Genomic DNA, 27080 nt, shown 5'->3' with positions numbered 1-27080 from the left:
ATGTTTTCACAGGGGCAGGAATGTAAAGCAATGTGCCCGAATGAGCCGAGTCATAATTAGTGTCGGAGTGCGAAGATGTTTGTGGCATTGTTCGCCCCGTCAGATTCCCGGTGATCTCACAACGTCTTTGATTTCACTTTGGCTCTGGGGTTGTGAAACATCGCTGTAGGCGGGTGAGGTGTATACTTTTGAATTAAAGGCACGTTACATTACAGTCATCGAAATGTCAAGGCCTGCAACACTACAGATAATGGTGGTACTGTTCCGTAACTAAAACAAGCTGTATCTGTTCTTGTTGTGTCTTACATCGGTTACAATCACAACTCATGCATCACATGCATTTCCAAACATTTGGACTACCTATGTTGCAAATGTATTATCTTTTCAATTTACACACGGCATCTATTGCACGTCTGTCCGTCCTGGGAGAGGGATCCCTCCTCTGTTGCTCTCCCTGAGGTTTCTCCCATGTTCCCCTTTAAACTGGGTGTTCTTCGGAAGTTTTTCCTTGTACGATGTGAGGGTCTAAGGACAGAGGGTGTCGTATTGTCATACTGATATTCTGTGAAGACCACTGAGACAAATGTAACATTTGTGATATTGGGCTATATAAATAAACATTGATTGATTGAACTCACGTATGTCTTGTTTTATGTGTCGTCCTCAGGCCTCCCCTTCCTGAGAGCTCAATGGAGAAAATGAAGCGGTTCAAGCGGCGTCTTTCCCAGTCGTTACGAGGCAGCCACACCATCGACGAGTCGCTGTCCGAGCTGGCAGAGCAGATGACCATCGAAGAGAACGGACTGAAAGACAGCGGTGAGTTTTAGAAGCAATTTGTAAACGTTTCTGTGTATGAGAAACAGTACTAGGTTTCATTGCCCATGAAATTGTTTCATAACAGTTTTCATCAAGCTCTTGAACACTATTACGCACTGTTCTCCTGGAGAATTTATCTTTGTTTTTAAACTTTAATCAATTTGGCAAATGCCTCTAAATGATACGACACCTACGAACCAACGTTTTACAATTTGACGCAAAACTCTGCATCATAAGTCCTTTTGGACATGGCATCTGTGGCTGAAGCCACAAGCTGTTAAGCTGTTAAAGTAAAACATTTGGCAGTCATATAGGGTTTAATGACATGGCGATAACATTGCAATCCAGTTGTTAATTACTTTAAACCGTACATGTCAACCTTAAAGGAATGGTCCACTCATTAGATAATTAATCAAAACTTCAGTATTTAGTGAAACGTTATGTTTAAACCATACCCTGAAGAAATCAGCGATATTCCCCGGTAAATAATGATTTTATAGCTCTTTTTTATCAAGACCTGTATATTCCGTCTGGCCGCCGCCATGTTTGCCATTTTCAGTAGTCACGTGATGGTCGTGACGTCATCCATGCGTTCACTTTGTCAACACACGGAAACATGGTGGAGTATTTCAGTTCGGACTCGTCAGCAGAGGAACAAGTTTTGACCAATGTGAAGAGATTGGATGGGGGAATTCATCCATACATATCAGTATGACAATACGACTCTGTCCTAAGACCCTCACATCGTACAAGGAAAAACTTCCGAAGAATACCCCCAGTTTAAAGGGAACATGGGAGAAACCTCAGGGAGAGCAACAGAGGAGGGATCCCTCTCCCAGGACGGACAGACGTGCAATAGATGCCGTGTGTAAATTGAAAAGATAATACATTTGCAACATAGGTAGTCCAAATGTTTGGAAATGCATGTGTGTATAATGGGAAGATGATATAAGATACTATATGTATGCATGTAGTACCACCCTTGCTAGCGATTCCCTCTCTAGTTTAGCATACTCAGCTTCGTTGTCCCTGGCCATAGAATCACGATTTTATGGGGCTGGAAAAACTGCGGGGAAATACACACTAGCCGGTACTACGCTATATGGAAAGGCCACCAAAAACTGTCCTGGCCTGGACGTTAAAACGGGGCTAGCCGCTGCAATGGAAATGCGCTCTAACATACCTTATTCTTACTCCGAGCACTACTTCTGCTCCTCCGTCGCTTCACACTTGCAGAGGGCGATTTCTCTACTGGCCGAACTGGTGTCCTGGTCGGTGATGACACCAGAAAGACCGATGGTACTGCATCTCCATTGAGTAATGGTTGTTCTTTAAATCCCATGTTATGTTTGATCATACTCTCAGAGTAGTCGTCCGGAAATGTGAAATGTTTGCTGCATACATGAGCCTGTAAATCTCTCGGTTCGGGCCGGCCACATTTCGCTAGCCACTGCCTCCGAATGTACTTCTTACGCTTACCTTTTGGCAACAGATGGAACCGAGCATTCCGTGGATTGTTCCTATCCGAATTATGGCAATATTTCGCGATACAGTGAGGCATATTTGAATAGAGAAACTACAGTAAATAACATGGAGATCAACGTGTCTTCGAAAACGCATGGATTACGTCACGTCCGGGAAATGGCGGCGCCCACAGTGTTGATGTTATTTCGGTATATAATCAGTTTAAAATCACTGATAATGTCATCGGATTAAAAAAAAAAAAAAAATGATAATTTTTAAAAAATGAGTGTCATGAGCATACCATTCCTTTTTTAAAGGGGACCTATCATGCAAAATGCACTTTTTTTTATGTCTTTTATACATAAATATGTGTCCCCGGTGTGTCAGGGAACTCACGCAGCGTCAGAAAATAAAACCCTCTCTCTTTTCCTCCGTACCCAAATTTCTAAAAACGGGGCTACAACGGAGCTGATCCAGGTTTGCGTCCGATATGACGTAATATCGGAAAGTTAGGCTGGCTTTTAGGGTTGTACCCGAATAGTCGTTCGTTGGAGTACTATTCGGGTTCCCCCCCCCCCCCCGCGCGCGCGGAACGAATATTCGCTGCTGATTACTACCGAATATCCGGAGCCCGAAAAATGGTATTCAGGACAGCCCTACTGGCTTTACACCCACGGCCCTATCAGAAACAATGCTCGACTGTTTTGGACGTAATATAGTCGGTGCATGTTTACATTAGCATCGCCAACACTCAGAGCTAATCTTTAGTGCTGGGGGGAAACGATTATTTCGAAAACGATTAATCGGGCGATTATTTGATCGATTAGTCGACTAATCTAACGATTATTTTTCTGTTGTTCAATTCATAAAAAACGTAATGTAAAAAAAAATGTTTCATGATACTGTGTCTCAGGGGATCTTAATATTTAACAAACTATTAATGTGTTATACCAGATTAACGAAAATAATCTCAGCTAATTGACGATACAAACCATGTTTACCAAAACAAAACACAAGTCTCATAAGAAGCATCTAAATGACCCATGAGCGAAAAATGCTAACGGACATTGGCACAGAACTCAAGATAAAAGTACCCTTATTACTTATCGTAGCTGCACATACAAGATATCCGATTAAAGCTGAAGTTCCACAGATTATGTAGGTATATAGTATCATCACTGAGTGATCCGGACTCGCGACAGGGGAAGCAAATACAGTCATCACAACACGTACCTTTACAGAGCTTCTAGGGAGATCGTCTCACCACCGTAGCTGTCAATCTGAATAAAAGACGTGTTCAATGGCATTAAAATGAGAAAAAACGCGGCTAAATCGGTTAATCCATAGGTTTTTAACGTCTATGTATAAAAAAATGATTGAATTTATAATCCATAATTCCATTTTTATGTAAAAATCGGAGAGCAAATGCTAGTTGCTAATGGTAGCCACTAGCTGCCGCTTTAAATGTTCCAACATAGCCGTTGTGCTTGTGTGATATGCCAACTCCATTTGGCAAAGACTGCAAATGACAATATTTTTGCGTTTTTTGGACTAATTTTAAAATATTCCCATCCTTTTGAAGACCTAGGGCGAGATGTTTTCGTTTGAGGGCTTCGTGCGCAATCCTGTGAGGAGGAGGTGGTAGCCGTTTCAGTCTCCATTGTGTTTGAAGTGCGATTGCGAACTGCTTGTTGCTTTGTTTACACACCCGCGTGTGTGTAGCGACGCGTCGACGCGGAAATATGTCTTCGACGATATTTTGAAGTCAACGTCGTCGACGCGTCGCTACAGCACTACTGTACTGCACAGAGCATGTGTGTGAAGAAGCAGGACATAAAAAGGAACTCACCTTGTGGTATAACCGGCAAGAGAGAAAGCCTTTGAGCTCCATACTGTTTCAGAAATAATCCTTGATAATCCTTGATAATCCATGATATGGCATTTCATCACTGTATCTGCTGGTAGAATATCCCTCATAAACTCAGCCCCCTCCTTTTTTTATCAAATTTTTTTTTTTTAAAGCTTTATCCCCAAAATCAGCACTTTTGAAACGGGAAGTGAAATAGAATGATATGAGGCATGGCTAGAATGGTTGATCTGTTTGGTATTTTGAGCAAAACACTTCAGAGACATGTTTTTTATATATTTTTTTTATATATCTGAGACCTATGCTATTGCCTAAAAATAGCATGATAGGTCCACTTTAAAATGGTATTATAGGAGAATACAAAGCTAATCTATGCTTCGCCTCGCTGTGATACTCCAATAGAAGTTCAAGCTGAATTATTGGATATTTTTGACTGAACGCACCTTCATGGTTTACTTCAGTCCTTGACCTATTTGTGCCCGAAGACTATATTTAGTGTAGAGGATTATTAATGGGTAATCTGCAAAGCTCACATGATGTTTGGCTACTGGTGCGACTGGAGAATGAGTTGGAAAATTATGTGGTTAGAAGAAGAAACCAGTAATGGATTTTTTTTTTGTGAAGAAAGGACACTGTATTCTAACAATTAGCATCTAGTACTAGACTCCTGGTACTAGGACACACATTTCACTGTGTGTGCTGTGTGCTCTGCATGTGTGACCATTAAAGAGGGTTTCATCCCTCCCAATTCAATTCAATTAGCAACGTAGGCGTCACATTAGATTTTCAGCCTGTTTTGTATTAAGGTGTCTCAAATTGGATTTAGTTCCCTAAATGTAATGGATGTATTTTTTTACCCCTTTTATCCAAGTCCAAACTGTCTCCAATACTGACTGAGAATGTGAAAGTGGACTGATCTTAACTGCTGAATATGTTTCAGGTTACTACAAAGTCTAATCTATGCTAAGGTTCACTGTTAGGCGATACACTCGTAGAATTTAAAGCTCAATGACTCAACATTTCTTAATAACAAGCACCTTGGAGTTTATGGCTTACCTTTGTCAATCTCCCAATTCTGCCCAAAGACTATTTAGTAAAGGGAAACTATTATTTTATTCTGATTGGTCTCCCTTTCCTGTAGTGTGTTATAAAGGGTTTTATGCATGCAAAGTCTAAAATCCCAAAGTTCCCTCCTGAGGGAGTTTCTCTCCCACACACTCCCACCTCTGCCTGAAAAGCGTCTATTGGAGTCCTTTTAGTCCTGTAACATAGTGACATCATGTAACTCTTGCATTTCTATTTGCTAGTGCTCAAAGATATTGTATGTGATCGGTTAAGGGGCGGGACATCTCTGATACCTCATTCACATCAACGCAACTCCGGTTCAAGCTCCGTGCTAGAGCTTTTCAGGTTCAGAACCAGTTCTTCGGTTTAGCTCTGGCTCTTTTCACACCGCACAGAGTCCGACTGGTAATGCGTCGTTGCGTCATCGTTTGCGTCATGACGTAACCGTTTGCGTCATGACGTAACCCTTTGCGTGCCTGCTTCATAAAGCCAAACCGCGCGGATGAAATCAGTTGCATTCATTTCTTATGGCTCTATCTGCAGCTTTTCCGGAGTCATTTCTGTGGTTTAGTTATATTCTTATAAAAAAGTGTACTCGTGTCAATAAAGGTTTTTTTAAAACACAACTGCTTCCGAGGTCGGTCTTATTTCTTAAGGTGGACTGAACCATGAGTGTGGAGTAACGTTGTATCTTTCATTTAAATGAACTGTAACCTTCACCCAGGTATGTAACAGCTGTTCTCAAATGAACACGTGAAGTAAAGTTTAATATTTATAGTTTTATAGATTTATGAGTTATAATGAGAGGTGATCAACGTGAATGCTCAGGTTCCACCTTAACACGCAGACACGTTGCTTCACCATGAGCAGAAACCTTTATATACAGTCTATGGCAGAAACTCTGAAACTCTTGTTAAGTTTCTCCATCGTTGTGTACAAACTGGATAAAACGCGGGCTTTTTGTTGTTGTTCAGGAGTTGATCTGTCTCTGCCCCCGCCTCGACGTAAGCGTGACGTATGTGATGCTTTTGCTCTGGTCGGACAATTTGTTGGTGCTTGAAACAAACCGGATTCCGGAGCTAAGAGGCTGCTCCGCTGCGGTGTGAAGAGGAAAACCCGGTGCTTTTCAAGCTCCAGCTCCGAACCGCCCTGAAACACCGTTGGTGTGAATGAGGTATGAGTGGCTGTGGTGACAGGGCTCTGATTTCAGACAGAGGGTGAAAAGAGGTGGTGCAGCACAGGCAGTATCAGAAAAATAAAGAAATGTTTTGAATATTAAAGTATGTAAACATGTCACAGTAGAAGGACCACATATAAACCTGAAAATTAGGGCCCCTTTAAACTGCCAGTCACTTAACTATGACCTTTTTTAGAAAGTTAATTTACAGACATTTACAGATATAACTTTTTTTTCGGACTCAACTCTTTATTTATGCTCCTGTAGACACACACTGTTTCTTAGCCGCAGATATTGATGTTGGGTACATCGTTAATCTTGATCCCTCTGAAGGTTGTGGCCTCCGAGGTGTTAAAATCAGAACGGAGTGGCGCAGCAGCAGCTTATCTCTGCTGATATTCACAAAACTGCCGCAGTGAGGGGAGGGAGCGCGACGCCTAGCTCTACCACGTTGTTGCCATGGTTCCCAGGATCTGGAAACATTCTAGAGTTTCCATGACATTGCCACGGCAACTTGGATGACTTGGTGAAACCAGCCAGGCATCTTGATGCATTTTTCCGCTTGTTTTTCCTCCCTTTTTTTCATCTTTCAGCTCGTCTTCCTCTCCTTTGACCACCCAGAGTCCCCAACATCCCCCCAAAAGCTTCTTTCAGGCCTGTCTCTCTTGTCTTTTGTCCAAGTGAGAAGTTTGTTTCCCCTTCTTCAATCCATCAGATCGTCCAAGTCCTCCCTCCCCTCCCCACATCCCTCTGAGAACTAACTGGGCTTTTCTAAAGAGCTTTTTGTGTAGTGATTAACACCACGTTTGGCCAGAGTGTTCTGTGCTTGGTGCCGGGGACACAGAATCCTGTTGTGTTTGTGTGTGTATATGTATGTGTGTGAGAGAGGGGATTTTAGCAGCCTGTGAAACAGTAAGTAGGGGAGAGAGGAGACGGAACGAGTGGCCAGATGAGATGTGATCTGAACTCTGGGAATGGGGAAAGCGTTTTGGTCCTGATCTGATTATGTAACGCGTATAACTCAGGCCTGCAGCAACAGAAGCAGCTGCACTGATGCCCCTTTCACACCAGCGCCTTTTCAGCTCCGGCTCGGAGCTAGAGCCTGAAAAGCGCCGGGTTTTCCAGTTCACACCGGAGCTGCGCCGGCTCTTAGCTCCGGAATCCGCTTCATTTCCAGCTCCAAAAAATTGTCGGTCCAGAGGCAAGAGCTTTGGAGCTAAGAGGTGACGTCGCTTACGTCGAGGCGTGCAGGAAACTAAACCCACCTCCCATGGCTTGACTGTTATGCCTGCCTACAAGCAGTAGTGCCTATAAACACACTTTATAAAGTCAGGCAACACTAACCAGGCTTCGTGTGATTCTGTTTATTTGTGCCTTACTTTGACCATTCGTTCACTGTTATCGATCATTGTGGAGAGAGGCAGACGTGTTGTTTTGTATTATTGCAGCTATCGGATGCAAGTAGTCAGTTTAGCTTCGGTTGCTATGCCAACATCACCCGTTTTATACCAGAGAAACTTTCATAACAGCGTTGTGATACCAACCAGTGTCAATTCAGACTGACACACATTCACTTAGGCTAAGGGGAACTGGGGATATGCATCAGCTGCTTGTGTGAGTCGGACAGTGAATACTTTAGAGCGGCCGCTGCAGTGTGAGCTAACCGGGAGCTAACGGGAGAATAAACTCCCGTGGAAGAGCAGCACTGCAGCGGTCGGTAAATGCTGCAGAAACACATTAATAAACAATGAACCACGGCACTGTGGAGAAAAGTATAAGGTTGGAGAAGTCGTTATTCAATTTATTCTGGCTTCGTGTGATTAAAAGCAACACGATCATTGACCCGACGCAGTTGTTGTTGTTGTGAGCTGCCGTTGGGGGGGCAAATCAGCGATGTAAACGGTGACGTCATGACGCAGCAGGGGCAGCTCTGGGGCGCCAGTGGGCGGTGTGCACAGAGCGGGAGCTGAAAAGGGAAACCGGAGCTGAACCAGAAAAGCTCCCGCTCGGAGCTAGAAACTGAAAAGCGCTGGTGTGAAAGCCGCATGAGATAAGGGAGAGGTGGCATAAGGGACTGGATGTTACATGGAGGCTGTGTGTTTGTCTGTTTTTACAGGAAATCTAGGAAATGCCTCATTGCTGTAGAAAGGATGTGTGCAACAAAAAACAACACATTGATGAAATGGCTTTTGATATAGGACACGCCAAATGTTCCAAACTTTTGACATCTGCTCTTACAAAACTGTTACGTAGTGAAATCTGTTTTAAAAGCTTAACAAGACTCACACGCCCACAGCTCTCTGAATCAGCTTGAAAGGGCAGCCTGGACCTTGTGAGCTTAATTTTTGTCAATATGATTTAAATCTAAAAGATCCACTGAGAGTTGTTGACCTTGAAAACTAGCAGCCAAATAAATCAGAAGGCGCTTTCAGATGGTGACCTGGATTGCTTCCTCTTAAACCTTCTGTGATCTTATTAAGTATGAATTAACCACCTAGGGACGGGTGGCGCAGTGGTCTGTGCGTTTGATCATCAGATCAAGGGGGCGTTGGGGAACTCCAGTTCGAAACCCGCTCCCGCCCCACTGCGTCAGGCCGTTGTGTCCTTGGGCAAGACACTTCACCCGAATTTGCTCCTGTGGGTATTGTCCACAGTAGATGACCATTACATGTATGTGTAATGTGTAATTGTAAAGCGCTTTGAGAGTCATTGATAAAGCGCTTATATTTATTATATAAGGATTATTATTATTAGCATTATTATTATAATTATTAGCATTACTCGACAACTACAGTTTTTATTTCTTGCCCCAGTTTTATACGGGTTCAAGAGCCATTTGACAGAGCAGTCGCCTTGTTTTTCAAGCTTGAGAATCAGAGGCGATGGTTGATGACAGCCCAGTCAGGGGTGAATTTATCTAATCTCGTGTGGGAAGGGTTGCTGTTATGTCTCAGTGAAGTGGAGCACATTCAGTCATCTGTTGTTGTGCTAGAAAAACTAATTCACAACGAGGCCAGCAAGACATCAGTGAGTGCATCTAAATCTTAGTGTTGTCTTTCTAAATTCTACGAATGAAAAACATCAACATCTTATTATTTTTATTTTTACCTTAGCCCAGACACTTAAAAGTCCATTAATAAAAATACAAAGAAATGTACGAAAAAACTGAATTGTACCTTTTATTATAAAATAATACAAAACGCAACATTGTGAAATGTGAAAGGAAAAACTAGAACTGACAAAAGACTCACTTTAATAAAAGATTTATTATATTATAAATGATATTTGTTATAAATTCACACTGAGCATTTTCTACTCTTATCATGTTTGGGATTTAAAGTAAATTAGGATAGGGTAAAGGACAAAGTAAACTCAATTCACAGTTAGCATGATTCCTCGTTTGTCATTTGCACTGATCTGTTCTTTAGGGGTTAGGGTTAGGGTCAATGAGGTACTTTTTTATGTACAATACAATTCCTGGGGAATTAATCACGAAAATGATATTGGATAAAGTAACTACAGAGGAGAGATTGGATATTTCATCTGATGGGGTAAAGAAAAACCATCAATGTGTTCCATAACATTGAAGCTAAAACCATAAAGTCAAAATATATTTCTATCTTACCCCGTTCCAGAGACAAACCAATGAGTGTGCCTGTTTTTCTTTTTTGTTAGTCTATAAATGTCTCCTCATAATATTCGCTGCTCTTGTTTCAGCTCTTACAGAATCCCTCTGTCCCGGCTCCATTTTCTCCCCACTTTCACAGTTGGTGTTTTAGTTAGTGCTACTCGGTACAGAATAAATCTTTCACCTCTGTCAGCTCCATTCTCGGTTCAAGACAAATGCTCCTCTGTCAGGCAGTTTAACACCCTTTTATTCCAGCCAAAATACACTGCTGCTGATTATACAAGACTTTTTTTATATTTACAGACTCAAGTCTCTCCCTTCTCTACTTCTGATATTGGATATTTACAGTATAAGGGTCACACTGGATGAGAGAACAGCTCTGTTTATAATCAGGTAACCTTTGTGTCAGTGGCAGGAATGTGATGTTCTGGAGAAATCAAAACACAAAAAGATAATATTGCTCTAGACATGGTACAATATGAAAATTCATGTCAAGATTATCCTGGCCAAAATAATTTATGATTCACAATATTATCCAAATATGCTTTAAAGTCTTGAAATATACTTTAATCCATTAACCATTCTACAAATAATGTTGTACTCTCTTTAATAAAGAATTCATGAACCAAACCCCTCCATAAATAAAGAATACAACAAGTTATATAACATTTATTGAGTCTGTTCTTTCGGGAGAATCATCTTTTTTATTTTGTATAATTCTTAAATTATATTTTCCACAGTTTTTTGTCCCCATTTCTTTCAGTTGTTTTTCAGAGTTGTCAGAAAAGAAAATGCGTTCTTGTTTCCACCCATTTTCGGAAACACAACTCAATGTGAAATAGTATGACAGCAGTTAACTGATATAACATGCACATCTATGCATCAGTAGATTACAAGTTTGAATCTCTTATGTAACGCAGATTATTTTATGCCGTTTGGTGTTATGCTATGTAAGCGCAGTAATGAATAGTTGGTGCAACAAAAAGCTTTTAGTCTGCAAAATGCTTTAAATCTCCTTATATTTATACAACAAAATTAAAGTGGCCCTTTTTATGCGCACTTTCCGGCTCATCATTTAGTGCCTCTACTGTGACATGTCTCCATGCTTTAATGTTCAAAAAGCTCTTTATTGTTCTCATACTGCCTATGCTGCAGCACCTCTTTTCACCCTCTGTCTGAAACCAGTGCCCAGTCTGCTCTGATTGGTTAGCTGGCCGGCTCTGTTGTGATGGTCAACCACTTGGAGATGTCCCGCCCCTAAGCCTATCACAAACAATGCCTTGGAGTGCTAGCCAACAGAAGCACAAGTGTTCCCGAATATAGTGTCACTGTCACCATTATATAAGTAAACAAAGGAGTCCAATGGAAGCGTTTCCGGCAGGGGGAACTTTGGGATTTCAGCCTTTGCAAACCATTTACATGCACACAAACCTATATAGCACACTACAGGAAAGGGAACACCCAAAATGCAAAATGGAGGCCCTTTTTATGAACTTTCAGATTGCTACATTATGATTGATGATTACTGAGATTGGCGAATACTTGGAAAATGGAGCCATGTCATACACTGAAAAAGAAAATGTTCACATTGATGGTGCATTCACAGCTGATAGTCCGCTCTCTGGTGCGCACCAGACGACAGTTTGTTACATTGTTTCATTTCTCAGAAGGTTCGGTTGCGTTCACACGGGCAAAACTCAAACGGACTATAAACTTTAAACACAAGTCATGTGCTCGGAAATGCTGTTCAACCATTGGTCAGACATTAAGGGGGTAAAGGCGCAAATCCCAGCAATTTCTACCGGAGCCTCCGCCATGGAGCATCGGCACTTTCGGCAGGTTATTCTCATGCTGCTGTTAGTCTGGAGATCAACAGACACTAGCGGCCCGCGCATATGATTATATAATCATACAACGTCCGTTAAAAAACATTATAACATAATGAGACGTTCTGCAGTAAGGAGGGGGTTTCACCGACGACAGGTGTTCTTACTTTTATGTAGTTGACGGAGCATTTTTACTTTACACGACACTGTTCAACACTTAATTCTGCTTCACTCTTTAACTAAACAACCGCGGATGTCTTGAAAGACTCTTTCGCTAAAGATTTTGAAAACATCCGCGTTCTTGTGACACGTAAATACTACGCTTCCTATGTTTTGGTGCGGACTGCGTTCACACCCGCAATGCACCGCTCCAGAGTTCGCAAGCAAGCACTCCGAGGATCTATTTTAGCGGACCAGAGTCCGGTTGTTTAGTTCACTTAAGAGGTCTCGGATTGTGTTCACACCGACCCAAATGAACCGCATCAAGCTAAACGCACCAGGGTTCGATTCAACAGGACTATACAAGGCAGGTGTGAACGCACCCAGAGGGTGCCTTCACACCTTTTCAAGACATTTTTTGTCTCGTCTTGTCTTGTCTCTTGTGTCAGAAAATCACACAGGCAGGCTCAGTCATTCATGATCAGATATGTATTTTCTTGTTCTGCAGAGCCCATAGTGAGGAACGGTCGTCCTCCTTCCGCCCACAGTGTGCACTCCTTCCTGCACCAGTACACGGGCTCCTTTAAAAAGCCGCCGCTGCGACGGCCTCAGAGCGTCATCGGAGGAGGTCTGGGCTCTCTCATGGTCATGCCTCGCAACGGCAGCCGCCTCGGTAAGACACACATACACGCTAACTTATTCAATAACTCACTCACAAACACGCTATGATCGCATTAGATATGTATATATTTCTTTGACTTTTAACAGAGGTTTAGCACAGAAAATGTATTGTGTGTCAATTGGTAGGATCTGTATAGAAGTTGCTACAGTGGATACGTTTGATTTAGTTTTTCAATGAGTGAAACTTCTAGATTTAAAGTCCACATGCAAGATATCGTCATTTGACTGCATGTCAAATATTTTTATTTTATTATTTGTACATTTCGACTGTCAGCTGAGCCTCACACACAGCGATATGTTATGTGCCAGAGGCCTATATGAGTGCAGACATGCACATAAGCAGCGGTACAATCCTTCCTGTGTTACATCCAGTCAAACAATAAGCCATTTGTTATGAAATGTGACCAAAGATTGTGTTTGAACACTTCCATCAAACCAGCAGCGTGATTTTGCAATCCAGATCCAATATTAAAAAGGTTAACACTGCCTAATATAAGCACAAAACCTGGAGGAAATGGAGTTTGTTTAGGCATTGGAAGATTACAGTGTGATGTGTGGGTTTGTCTTGTAAGGCCCTGTGGCAAAGAAACAAATTAAATCTATCAGTCAAACTTCTTAAAACCTGATACACTTGCTGCGTTTAAATCTTCTCCTCGACACAACTGGAAACAAGATAAGAACAGAGGCGCTCGTAAAAGTGAGTGTTTTTCTTCCCTGCCCAGTGTCGAGCCCTGCCCTGTTTCCTCAGACCTGCTCCATCTGTCAAACTCAAACTCTTATCCCGTATGCTCCAGATATCGTCCATGAGAACCTGAAGATGGGGTCCGACGGGGAGAGTGACCAGGCGTCGGGGACTTCCTCCGACGAGGTGCAGTCGCCCACGGGTGTGTGCCTTCGAAACAGAGGGAACAGACGCATCTCTGCAGAGGTAGGATTGTTTCTTTGTGTGTTTAGACGTCATCTGTCCTTGGAAACCTTTAAAATGATGGACATGTTGTCGAAGAGATGAATCACTGGCTTCATACCTTTTTTAATATGTTACTTTTGTAAAATAAGTGATGACACATTTATCGTTCAGGATCGTACGTACCTGGCTTGGCTGTTCTGATGCATTCACTGGGAAGTGAAGGAAGCGTAGTGTTTGATAATGGACCTTTTACTCTGCAGGAATCGGTATTTAATGATGTGTGCATTGCAGCATTGTGCTGTAACTCAGCGTAGGCAGGTTCTGAAAGTGTCAGACACACACACACACACACACACACACACACACACACACACACACACACACACGCGCGCCTAACCCTAACCAAGTCTTCTCCCTAAAATGAATGATTCCCCCCCTCCATTTTGTCCCCATAAGGGAGGCGAGTCCCCACATGTGACTGTGTACACACACACACACACATACGCAGTTTACAGATTGTTTCAGTCCTCCGGTGGTTATATAATGTCAACTCATTACGGAAAGACTTTTCACTCGCTGCAAATATCAATGTTATTGTTTGTTCTCTAAGAGGGATTTAATTTCGCCACAAGCAGCTATTGAATCCATGGCATGTGATTATTCAGCGCAGCATTGTTCTTTTTCCAATTTCATAAAGTTCAAACATCTGAGAACAGAAGCAAGCCACTGTAGAGATAAAGCCACAATATGGCAAGTTTTTACCCAGCAGATGAATAGAAATATCATCTTTGTTTATCATTGCATATGAATGAGGTTGAAGATGGGAGTACTATTCAAATATAGTAATGTATTTATATAGTTAAAAATGTCTAATTTAGAGCTTTGGTTTGGGATTAGAGAAGCAAGCTATTAAAACTGGATTTATATGATGTAAAATATATAAACACAGCCCAACTATGCCAACTCTTTCCCTCTACAGTAAAGTCAAATAAACACCCGTCAGGCCTCCTCCTATCTTAAATAACATATTATTATGAACGTAAAGAAGAAACATGGCTAGACGGACACATTGTGTTTCAACCGTTTCATTTAGATTCAATTAAATGGTTAGACAGATTTATTAGTATTCTGCAAAAACATATATATCTTTTTTTCATTGAGTTTTGTCGAGATATTGCTCTCAATAAATATAAATAATACAATAATCAACCCAAGCTTTTTTTATCGCAATAATAATCTGCAATAATTAGCGGAAACATAATTCTTCCTTTTTGTTTTTATTGCACTGTGTGTGTTTTGTGTGGTTGATGTTGACATCCTGCCAGCGCACCACATGTTGCTCAGTACCTGCTGGGCGATCATGCGAGGAAACGTCTTGTGATTGAAGAACACACACTCCCCTCCCTCTGACACGCTTTATTGGTCCGTTTGATTGCAGGACCTCTGGGGGATTTACGAGCAGATACCAGTCGCTACGCAGACAAACCAAACATGCAAGGCTGCACGATAGAAAAACTTTAAACTTGTAGTTAAGCAGCTTACTCCATTTGAAGCAACCCACACACAGAGACATGACGCATCACCTCTAGCTGTGCATTGCCAGAGTGTTCAAGAAGCGGTGCACCCCCCACTTCCTGTGACTGTTTCACAAGAAGAGGTTTAGTTGGACAGAAACCCATACATAGCTTTTCACACTTTTATGCTGACAAACAAACAAAGCAGTGGGATTAATGGCGCTGGAGCTGACTGTAGGAACATATCTCACCATTATCTGTGGTTAAATGCAACTTTTGTTTCTTTTTCTGTGGTGTTTTACCTTCACACCAACACAGTAATAGTTTGACAGTGTCAGTTTGTTGCCATGGTATGTTGAGAGTAACTTAGCAACAGTTGTCTCTGGATTTGTAGCTGTGTTAATAGGGAATGGACCTGCACGGCTAACAAAGTACCGTAACTTTTTAAAACATTGTCAGTAGGCAGGCACTGTTATCTCGCTGGCAGTAACAGACACTCCAATACTTATGAAAAAAAGCTAGAAATAAGGACCCTGGGATCACATTTCTACTATACTATTTATAGTAAATGTAGCAATCATCAGCAAGAGATGCAGAATTGCAATATTGAGATGCTGAACTACAGTAACACAAACCACTACACAGGGAGTATGGTTTAAAACGGGACATCTTTTTTAATACGTACATATGCTGATAGATTAACTGTGATAAGCCGACGTTTTGTTGGCATTCAGTTACCATAACATTAGCCATGTTTCCTCTGTCCGTATGATTCGATAGTTGTAGTTAAACCTGTGGATTTGTAGGTCCTTTTTTTATATTTGGAAATTGCAGACAAGTGTAGACACCAACTCTAAACACCAGAGAGGCACCGACCTCAGTAACTGTGATTGGTCCCTTCTTCTCTTAATGAATAAGTACAGAGGACAATAACTTACTAACTAACTCCTCTGCTACATCACTGTGTCCTCGTGCTTTGCCTTTGTGCTGATGTGACATTCAGTGGAGAAGAAGTGAGGAAGAGGAAATCCCTCCGTCTGTGGGCAGGTGGAGGACTGCAGGCCTCACTGGAGAGGAAGCAGGGCTGTTTCGGGATTACATCACAAGGATTACAGTAATGCGCTCCAGATGGGCCCCTGTTGTCAAAGATTAGGACGGGTTGATTTGACAACTGTTGGTTGGGGCGGGGTGCAGAGGTCAGGTGATGCATGGTATCACTTGCTCCTGGGACGAAGCAACAAGCCTGACTCAGCATACGGAAACTGCAAGCTGAGTTATTTCATTGAAAAATATAGATACCAATACATCAATGAAGTGTAGCAGTTATATAAATGATTTGATGTATAGGTTTTTACCATGCATTTAGATCTGATACAATTAGACAGAAGTTAATATACAGCGATTTTTTTATAATTAATTTCATAATCAAAATAATAATTGTTGCTTATTAAGTACTAGAATTGGCGTTTTTTTTCTTCGTCTTATATGATAATAAACTTATTATTTCTAGTTTTTGGGCTGTAGATCGGATAAATAAGCATTTTTCAGAGGTGAATCATTTTAAACATTCCCCCATTTTCTCAAATTATAATGGCAAATCAATTAATCCAATAACCAATAAATGAGCCAAAAGGGCAATCATTTTAAATTGCAGTCCCATATCAATTATTATATCCCATGGCTCTTGACAAAATAATTTAAATATATGTTGCATAAAAATAAACAAACAAATCCTCACAGCAGCAAAATCAGTCGTGTTACACTATTATAATACACGTTGTCCCCTTACTACAACCTTTTATTAATTGCTATATGCAGATTACGGTATGTCCCATTCATGACAGTTGTTTTAAAAGTAATGTAAACGTCCGTTAAAGCTAATCTCATAACTTAAAAATTAAGTATTAAAAAAAAAGCTAATCTCATGTCTGAATCTGTCCAGCGTCGACGACAATAAGGGCCGAAGCCGAGTCACCGTGTTAGTTCAGAAGGAAAGGCTTTGGGGTCAGTCACCTTCGGTTACAGATTTATCAATGAGCTGGTTGTTGAAATGTAGACGGTTCAAGGTTGCATATTGTTGTGTTGCATATTGTTGGGGGGGTTGTTAGTGTCCAGTGTTACCTCAGTGGGAGTGGAAGGTTTAAAGCAGTGAGAGAGAGAGGCTGGATTAACAGTAATCTAACAAATAGAGGAAATGCATGATGGGATGAATCCAGGCGCTGCATTGTGAGCGTGTTTTGATTTTATATAACAAGTCAAAAGGATCATGCTAGTGCTTTGTTGCTCTCGAAAGGGAAGTATTGCATTGCTCTACAGTAGGTCTCTATCAAGCACACACGTCTGCTACAACACACTGTATAACTGCATGCTGCTACGCACGCACGCACACACACACACACACACACACACACAGTAAACAAGTAGAATCTGTAATAGGCCTCACTAGTCAACAGAGAGGCCTAAAGCCGGCTGCCTATTATAGATTCTACTTGTTTACTCTGGGTTTCTGCCATTTTGTTGTCAATCTCTGGTATTTATTCAGAGTTTACGCTGTTTGCTGAGGGTTAACTCCTGTTTTCTCATTGGTTTAACATCATGTTGACACTGTTTTAAAATTAGGTTCTCTGTTGTGTGTGTGTGTGTGTGTGTGTGTGTGTGTGTGTGTGTGTGTGTGTGTGTGTGTGTGTGTGTGTGTGTGTGTGTGTGTGTGTGTGTGTGTGTGTGTGTGTGTGTGTGTGTGTGTGTGTGTGTGTGTGTGTGTGTGTGTGTGTGTGTGTGTGTGTGTGTGTGTGTGTGTGTGTGTGTGTGTGTGTGTGTGTGTGTGTGTGTGTGTGTGTGTGTGTGTGTGTGTGTGTGTGTGTGTGTGTGTGTGTGTGTGTGTGTGTGTGTGTGTGTGTGTGTGTGTGTGTGTGTGTGTGTGTGTGTGTGTGTGTGTTCTGCAGGACCTGAACAAACGTCTGTCCCTGCCGGCTGACATCCGGATACCCGACGGTTACCTGGAGAAGCTGCAGCTGAGCAGCCCGCCCTTCGACCAGCCGCTGAGCCGACGCTCCCGCAGAGCATCGCTGGTGAGACCAAGGGAGAGAACTGGGTTAGGGTTAGGAACAAATGGATAATAAATCAAATGGAAATCTAATTCCGTTTTTAAGCTCTTATGATCCTACTGTAAACCTTCCTGCTAAGCACCGAACACCAGACACAGTTATTGACTAGCTGAGCATTTAGCAGCTGGAGAGCCACATATCTTTCTCTGGAACCAAAACCATATCTAAAAGGAACATGTACATTTGACTTCCAGTTAAAACTCGAGACCCCCTCCCCTTTCATTGGCCTATATTTGTTTTGGCTATGAGCAATCAAGGTCTGCATGATTTTGAGTCTGAAGAAACATTTGAAACATGAACAGTCTCAAGTTCTGGATATGTATCTATAAAGAGGATCATTTTTCTACATTGTGTTATCATATGTGTCTCTGTTCAGATCAAAGTGAGTTATGACTCGGAGAATATTTTTTACTTGAATTTTGGCAAACTTGTGTAAAGCGTTTACATTGCCTCTGTGTTGGTAAAAGGTCAAAATCACTGGTCCAAACGGAAGAACAATAACCCACTTCCTGTTCTTATCCATCGTCCTTTTCACCTTCTCGTATTTATCAGTTGAGGATTGACTTGCCTGCCCTGTTTATTAGATACAAGTCAAAGTACTTCTACCTGCTTATTAACTGTCAACAATGCCTGAAATGGTCTAATGCACCCAAAGAATGTCAAATATATAAATGTATATAATTTTATGTCAGATATTCTTTATATAATCCAACCATTATCTTATCTAACTATGCTCAGGTAAAATCTGGATCAGCACGTAAGCTCATAGCCCAAACTGGGAGATAAATGTAGAGGATTAAATTCTACAATACTTCCCTGTAATATGTTGTATTTATTTAAAATAAAACTCAAGTGCTGATACCTCCGAACTCTGCTTATGTAAATGTGCAGTAGTTGCTGCCCACTTCTAAAAGAGCGTGCTGTTCAGATTTGAGTATCAGCAGTGGAGGAGAGCTGGGCAGAAACAGGCAGCATAAAGATAGCTGTGAGCATTATGTTTTATTTAAAAGCACCTAGAAACTGAAGTGAGAGAGCTCACTTCGGCTGTCTGATCTCGTCCTCTCGGCCGGTCGTGTGTTTATATTGAAGTCCAGCATTCAGTGTGTCAGCAGCTTCAATAATTAGCTTGTGATTTTACTTTGAAAGTACATCAACAAAAGCAGAACAGAGGAGACGTAAGAGCACTGCCTCGCACAGGCCACTGCCTTTGCATTCACGCCCGCGCCCCGGCGGAGTTGTTTAGAAAGCACTGAGAGGCTTCGGTCCATTTGTTTTCCACCCGGAGATCTCGGCTCACGTGGCTCTGGTCCTCATGCTTTAAAGAGGCTCAGATTATGCTGAGGTAGGGGTTTTTTTTTTAGTGCTCTGAGTTGCTGTAAAATGTTTCCTGAGGACTCGAGATTACCTCAGGTTTTCACTCCCATTTATAATTAATATTGCATCTATATTTCTAAATAGCTTTTACTCGATTTTTTAGCCTGTAATCATTTTATGTTCATTATCAAAAAATCTGCAGATTATTTTTTGGATTATTGAGTGGTAGATTTATTTGTAAAAGTCAGAATATAGTGAAAAATGCATTTTATAATTTCCCATAGCCCAATGCGATGTATTAAGATAGATCTTTTTTGTCAAATTACAATCCAAAACACCGATATATTCCTACATTTTAAAGAAAAGCATTAAATCAAACATCAGAGAAGATTTAAAAGACGGTTGCATGTTCGGTTAATTGTTCAGTTAATGAATTGATCTATTACTAAAGCTCTAAAGCACATTAGGGTTTCAACATGCTTAATAAAGGACGTTTGCCTTCCCTGTAAACAAACACATCCTTGAAGCCGAAAGCCAGCGGTTGTTTGTCGGAGGAGATTATCTGTGACGGTGGTTGGGGGGTGTTTGACCTCTTTATTCCCCCCCCTCTGTTGCTGCGTGGCCGTCATAAGGATTTGCCGTAGTGTCAGTAAGCTTGTCAGCGCTAATTAAGACGCCACCCTCATTAATACAGCTTGTCCCTTTCTCTTCTGCAGTCAGAAATTGGATTTGGGAAGTTGGAGACCTACATCAAACTGGATAAACTGGGGGAGGTACGTGAGAGTGTTTGTTTACCTTCTCCACAGGTGCTGATGTCCTCACAGAGTTAAACACAGGTGTAGAGTTTGCTTTAACCCCTGACAGCCTGACTCACCTGCCTGTCTTCCTGTCTTCCTGTCTTCCTGTCCTCCTGTCTTCCTGTCCTCCAGGGCACGTACGCTACAGTCTTCAAGGGGAGGAGTAAGCTGACGGACAACCTCGTGGCGCTGAAGGAGATCAGACTGGAGCACGAGGAGGGGGCGCCATGCACCGCTATCAGAGAAGGTATGAAAGTTCAGTGTTGCACCAAGATTGCAATAAATTACCCACAATGATAATAAATCACTAGGAATATATCACTCTTTTCCTGGGAATCTGGCCATTTCCTGCCACAATAGAGAGCTTTGTTATAAAAACAAATTCCAGATATGTAGTGGACCTTTTCTGATAGTATTGTTTCATATTCATTAGACTCTGTGGAGATAGAACTCTTAAGTCTTAAATGATAAATAAAAAAAGACCCCAAGAATACAGTATCATTTAATCTAGTTACAAACAATATAGTTTGTCCAAAAAAGTCATAACATAATTTGTCGTAAAGGAGTCCGATAAGATGGACTTTTATTAATCCCTCGTGGGTAAATTGTTTCTCTGCGTTTGACCCATCCTAGTGTTAGGAGCAGTGTGCTGCCATTTTGAACGGCACCTGGGGAGCAGTGTGGTCAGCACTTGGTCTTGCCGGGACTTGAACTGGTGACCTTCGAGTTGCCAAGCCAAGTCCCTATCGACTTCGCCACAACCGCCCAGCATAGTAGCATAGTAGGGGATAAAAAGTATTGACGGTTTAGTTTGAGGTGTTGACGAGGTGTCTGTTTCAACACATGCTGGGAATGCGCACTGGCACACAAACAACAAATCCCTAGATGTGGCTAGAAAACACCAGTCACTAATGTTGTAACACAAAACCAGGATGTTGCACAATAAAAACACGTCACAAAAATGCGTGAATATACCGATTATCTCAATGTGGGGTGAGTTTGGAGTTAATCACAGAAGTTATTCAAGAAGAGTAATGTCTTAATAGTCTTCGGAGTCGTTTTAATTTAGTTGTGACTTGGTCGAGACATTTGTGTTCTAAATTGCTTTTGTTTCCTCTTTCTTTTCCTCTAGTGTCATTACTGAAGGACCTGAAACACGCCAACATAGTGACGCTGCACGATATCATCCACACAGAGAAATCCCTCACACTGGTCTTCGAGTACCTGGTGAGACCCTCACTTCCTGCATGACTCACATATTCGATAGATAGATTCAACTTATTGTCATTACACAGTACAGGTACCATGTAACGAAACGGTTTCTCTGCGTTGGACCCATCCTAGTGTTAGGAGCAGTGTGCTGCCATTATGTACGGCACCCGGGGAGCAGTGTAGGGAACGGTGCCTTGCTCAGGGACACCTCGGTAGCACCTGGTCTTTCCGGGACTTGAACTGGTGACCTTCCAGTTGCCAAGCCATGTCCCTATGGACTTCGCCACCACCGCATATTATTCTGTGCACTGATGCTAATATCAATGCATTATACGTCATAACTATTCATGACCCTCTGCACAGTTGAGGATGATACTGTCATGTAGGAGCACAATTGTTGCTATGCCTTTATCCTTTCTATGCTTCGAACACCATCCCTCACTCTTTCTTCTTCTCTCCCCCTCTCTCTTTTGTGTAGGACAAAGACTTGAAGCAGTACATGGACGACTGCGGGAACATCCTGAGCATGCACAATGTCAAGGTGAGTCTCTGCAGGCGGCCTGATGGCCAACTTCATCAAATGCCATGAGTTTGTTGTGGCTTGTATTGATGCAAGGAACGCTATTAGTGTGCCCCCTGGTGGTGAAGCTACGGCATGGAAGGGGAAAGTCAAATTTGCTTTACTAACCTTACTTTTCCACAAAAGTGTAATGTTTTTGTGTGCATTTTGTATCTTTTAAATAAAGAAAATAAGAAAAAAAATACTTGAACTTCATATTAAAAGTGAACCTGAGTTGTTTGAAAGGAGCGCTTGTAAATATTATGTTTCTAAAATTACATATATCTAGGATTCTTTAGCTTTTTTCAATGGGGTTTGGGTAAAATTGAATGTAATGTAGCATCAATATTGATTCAGCGATGCTTTTTGAAACTGATTTCACCGATGTGACGAGAGTCACTAATCTAGAATATCTCTCTCCCTAGATTTTTCTATACCAGATCCTGCGAGGCCTGGCGTACTGTCACAAACGGAAAGTTCTCCACAGAGACCTGAAGCCCCAAAATCTGCTCATCAACGAAAGAGGAGAACTCAAACTGGCTGACTTTGGTAAAAACGAAAGAAAATACTTACACCAATCTGTTTGAGATAACAATTCTTATAGTGATGGATTATAGGCCACTTGGATGTTAAAAAAACACTTGTTTTTACAATTCTTTAAGATGAATTCATCTATTATTTTCAAAAACTGCTTAGAACAATTGAGCAATTAATGAAAATGTTTGAAAGCCACACTTCAGTTCTTCTCTTGGATCTGTTTTTTTACTTCTCATATTTCTGCTCCACAGGCCTGGCGAGGGCCAAATCAGTGCCCACTAAAACATACTCTAACGAGGTGGTGACTCTTTGGTATCGGCCCCCCGACGTGCTGCTGGGCTCCTCTGAGTACTCCACGCAGATCGACATGTGGTGAGTGGGCCGCACTTAACAGGAAAGATTACAACTGTTATAAAACACGTTTCATAACTCTCTATGTCCATATGACCGGGATGGTGCAAAAGCAAATATGATCCTCAAGAAGAAAGATAATTTTTTGTACCCGTCTGTTTGGATCTTCTTTTAATAAGTTGAGCAACGTATGAAGTGCAGCAGCACACAGGTGTCCTAAGCTTCAGTAAAAACACTTTGATGTGGCACATGGTTGTTAGCGACTGAACGAGCTGTTATGAAATTAAAGCATGAATGGTTTCTCTTCAAAGTACTCGGCTTTCTTAAATTAATCCTTCCTTTTGATTTTTCCTTCGTTGGACAAATTGTAGTTGGCCATATAATGTGCGATTCAGGGAAGCAGATAAAAAAAACTGATGTTGCATAAACACAGATGACCTGTTGGAAAGATTAGTGATAGATCTTCAGTCAGACTTCTTTTCCTGACCTGATCCCACCTCTCTGCCCTCCTCTCAGGGGTGTGGGCTGTATTTTCTACGAGATGGCCGCCGGCAGGCCCCTGTTCCCAGGCTCCACGGTGGAGGACGAGCTGCACCTCATCTTCAGGCTGCTAGGTCAGTGCTGCCCTCTGCTGACCGGGGACCACTCAAACTTTTAATATGAGCCTTTTAATCGCATTAACCCTGGCATGCAGCCCCTGTGGCAGCACGAAAAGCCCCTCCAGCTGCCACGGTAACGCCTGACTAACAGGGTCCATTGAATGTCCCCCCACAGGCACTCCCACAGAGGATAGCTGGCCCGGGATATCCTCGATGGACGAGTTCAAGTCCTACAAGTTCCCCAAGTACAAAATCCAGCCGCTCATTAACCACGCACCCAGGTGAGACTTCTGATTCATCTTCTAAAATATGTATTGGCTTCTTATTTGACATCAGATTTAGCGTTCTGCAGCTCATTACATTTCACATCAGATATTAATACAGCATTTCTACAGTCTTTTAACACTCAGCCTCACTTCTCTTGTTAGCCCTGTAATCGTTGAGAATGGAAGTGAGCAAATGTTTCAAATCGGACCCAGGTACGAGAGGAGTAACTGTATGTAGAGCTTTTCAGAAGCTTAGAGATTTAGTTTTTGTTTAGTTAGCAGTGTGTGCTCTTTGTCACTTCCTGTAAGGAAATCCTGTGGAATAGTTGACTGTTTCCTTCCTTACACTCGCCAGCATCTGTGAGTCACCCCCACCTCCACTGACCTCTCTCTCTTTCCCCCCCCCCCCCCCTGTAGGTTGGACACTGATGGCATTGACCTGCTGATGTCATTCCTAAGAGTGAGTCTCTCTAAATCTGCCAGACATGCCTGCGATGTTAAAAGCAGTGCGACACATTTAGCAGATATGTTGGGGCTGTATTTTTGGACAGAAGTAAATCAAGGAGCAACAACACATTGCTGACCTCCTTTCTTTTTTAATAACTGCGTCTTTCTCTCACTGCCGAATTTCAGTACGAGTCGAAAAAGAGGATCTCCGCTGATGAAGCAATGAAACAGCCGTACTTCAGGAGCCTGGGGCCACGTGTGCTCGCACTGCCAGAGAGTGAGTAATGAAACGCAGTAATGCAGACTTGGCAGGCTACGAGTTGAAGGATATTGCAGCGAACAGCGAGTATCAGTTACAGCCTCATGACTATTTTCTTGGCAAGATGTGATTTCTGTAGCACTGACGGCCTCTTTGTGTCTGACAGGCATATCCATATTCACACTGAAGGAGGTCCAGTTGCAGAGAGATCCCGGCTACCGGAACTCATCATACCCGGAGTCAGGTGAGGGAGGAATGGTGGATGAGCACTGTGATTGTATTCACTGTGAATCAGACGTTTCTAAAGGATGAGATGTGCCTCCCCAGGGGGCCGCGGGAGGGTTGAAGGGGAGCCTTGAGTCTAAGATACTGCATGGGGGGGGAGAGACAGCTGCATGCTAGGGTTTTAAGAACAACAGGAAGTGAGTTTGGCCTGTTCATGAACTTGGTAAACAGTTTGAGCTGTGCCTGTGCCACACCTTGTGGAGGCAACTCATGTAATGGAACCCCTTATAATATAACAAATGTGCATTTTCCTTCTCAAAATGAACTCACTGCATGCAAAGAGTGTTTACAGTGAATGTGACTTACACACTGAGGACTTCATTTTATCTGACTTCCATGGCAAATAACCATATTTGCTTAAATCCATAGTTAGTTATTTAATAGAAAACTGCTATAGTAACTATAGTAACTGCTCCTTTAATTGGCTTTCTTCTGCATCAAATACATCCAGTGAATGTTTTCAATACATACTTGTTCACATTGCATACAGGAGCTGCTTATACTTAAATAAGGACACTTTTAATGTCACCTATTTGCCAGAATGTAAACAAATATAAAGATTAGGCTTAGGTTAGGGCTGGGCAATGTATTCGTATTGTGACATGGGAATAGATATTTTCTTAGATTAGTAGTGTTTACTTATTCTGTTGTTATTGTTTACATTGCAGTGAAGACTGTTCTAGTTGTTGTGTGATGTTATCCACTTGGTCATTATATCACATTACTGATGATTCTTTTTCAAATGTCTCATTGTGTTAATATTTTGTCAATGCAGCAAATATCAACCCTGAAGTATCACCATGATATTAAGGTATTTTGTAAAGAAATGTTGTGATATTTTATTTGGCTCATACTAAACTCCGTCGTAGTTCTTGTTAACAAGCATTATGGGAGTAGTTGTTGCAAACCTTTCCATGTAGATTCTGGGGTTTGGGGTGCTGCTGTAAACTGAAAATAAAAACTAAATCATTTATGTTTCTCTCCCCTCAGGCAACGGAAAGAGCAGAAGACAGAGCATGCTGTTTTAGATTCTCTGGACTGTATTTTTTTATTTGGGAAGGATAGCTGTACAGTCTCGCCGATGGATCAGTAACCTGAGATGGATGTTGGCATGGAGCATCATCTTCATCATCACCACCATCATCCTCATCATTACAAACCCCCCCCCAACTTGGGAAACTCGTCCACAGTGCGACCGATCCCCTTTCCAGGTCTGGCCTGAATCTGGCCAATGAGAGACATTTATATACTGTACATCTATATTTATTGAGAAGAGAATTTGCTGCTAAATCCAACTACTGTCTAGAATTCTAACGGGCTCAGTCACTTTAATGAGTACATGCAATGTGTATAGATTTAATTTCTTTTGAAGTGGTGGTATTTTAAGTTTTTTGTTGTCATTTTCATACATAAGAAAAACTCAGCCTCGAAGCTCCTCAGTGTGTGTGTGTGGGGGTGTGTGAGGCACACAGCGAGCAGAGGCATGTTTCTGTAGCAACTCAATGGGGTTTGATTACTGTCTCTGTTGCCACGGTGCTGTTTCTCAGCTGTTTACTCCGAGGCTGGCTTTGATATAACTGATAATTGTATCATAACTGGAGGCTACTAGGAGAGCAGTGCAGCCAAAAAAGATCCCGCTCTTGTCAGAGGCTGGCATATCATTCCAGGATGCTGCGGTTTCTGTCGTGACCAAGGAACACATGCAGGGGGGAAAAGCAAACGTAGAAATAATGACAAGGGCATTACAGGATTAGTAACGCCTCTTAGCTCTGAATAAAACATAATTATGTAACTAAAGTGAACCTTTTTCCATCTCAATCTGACACTTCTCCAGTCTGTTACAAGGGGAGGTGAACGTGAACCCCCAGTGTTGGACTCTGCTGGCTTTGAGCTTCGCAGATGTGTTCTCCTCTCTGCCATTCCCATCTCCATCAAATGTAAAAAAAAAAAAGTATCTTTTTGTTTCTGGATTGGCCCCATCTTTGTGTTGCATGCCTGCTCTGTTGTATGAGGAAGCACACAGCCACTGAGCTCCTGATTCGGAGCGCTAGCTATAGTCCTGCCCCTAGTGAATACCATCCTGAGTCAGTCTATTTAACAGTGTTACAAGAGATGTTTTGTATGATATTCTTTAACTTTATTTGTTGATAATTGTTATTGGTGTGGGATTTCATTGCCGATGCCCACCCATATTTTAGCTTTTTTTTTCCAGAGTAAAGAAAATTAAATCTAAAGTTTAAACAGAA

The 27080-nt window shown here is 41.9% G+C and overlaps 1 protein-coding gene across 2 annotated transcripts in view; it reads left to right on the top strand.

The window, feature by feature from the left end:
* The window catches only part of LOC117447732 (cyclin-dependent kinase 17), a 41813-nt gene extending 14733 nt beyond the window's left edge, over window positions 1–27080 (top strand). Inside the window, exons 2-18 of one of the 2 annotated variants that reach the window (XM_034084598.1) lie at window positions 668–816; window positions 12511–12675; window positions 13478–13611; window positions 18047–18172; window positions 20239–20295; window positions 20452–20566; window positions 21452–21546; window positions 22010–22072; window positions 22516–22639; window positions 22879–22999; window positions 23495–23592; window positions 23753–23858; window positions 24261–24303; window positions 24477–24567; window positions 24716–24793; window positions 25610–25645; window positions 25825–27080. In XM_034084598.1, the coding sequence (XP_033940489.1) occupies window positions 690–816; window positions 12511–12675; window positions 13478–13611; window positions 18047–18172; window positions 20239–20295; window positions 20452–20566; window positions 21452–21546; window positions 22010–22072; window positions 22516–22639; window positions 22879–22999; window positions 23495–23592; window positions 23753–23858; window positions 24261–24303; window positions 24477–24567; window positions 24716–24793; window positions 25610–25638 (1572 nt within the window). In that variant the 5' untranslated portion in view covers window positions 668–689 and the 3' untranslated portion in view covers window positions 25639–25645; window positions 25825–27080. The remainder of the gene's footprint in view (window positions 1–667; window positions 817–12510; window positions 12676–13477; window positions 13612–18046; window positions 18173–20238; window positions 20296–20451; window positions 20567–21451; window positions 21547–22009; window positions 22073–22515; window positions 22640–22878; window positions 23000–23494; window positions 23593–23752; window positions 23859–24260; window positions 24304–24476; window positions 24568–24715; window positions 24794–25609; window positions 25646–25824) is intronic. The other variant, XM_034084597.2, reaches the window with a different exon arrangement.

The sequence above is a fragment of the Pseudochaenichthys georgianus genome, chromosome 6 (assembly GCF_902827115.2).
Source record: "Pseudochaenichthys georgianus chromosome 6, fPseGeo1.2, whole genome shotgun sequence".
NCBI lineage: Eukaryota > Metazoa > Chordata > Actinopteri > Perciformes > Channichthyidae > Pseudochaenichthys > Pseudochaenichthys georgianus.
The sequence above is the reverse complement of the archived record's forward strand: the minus strand, read 5'-3'. Positions and strand labels throughout refer to the sequence as shown.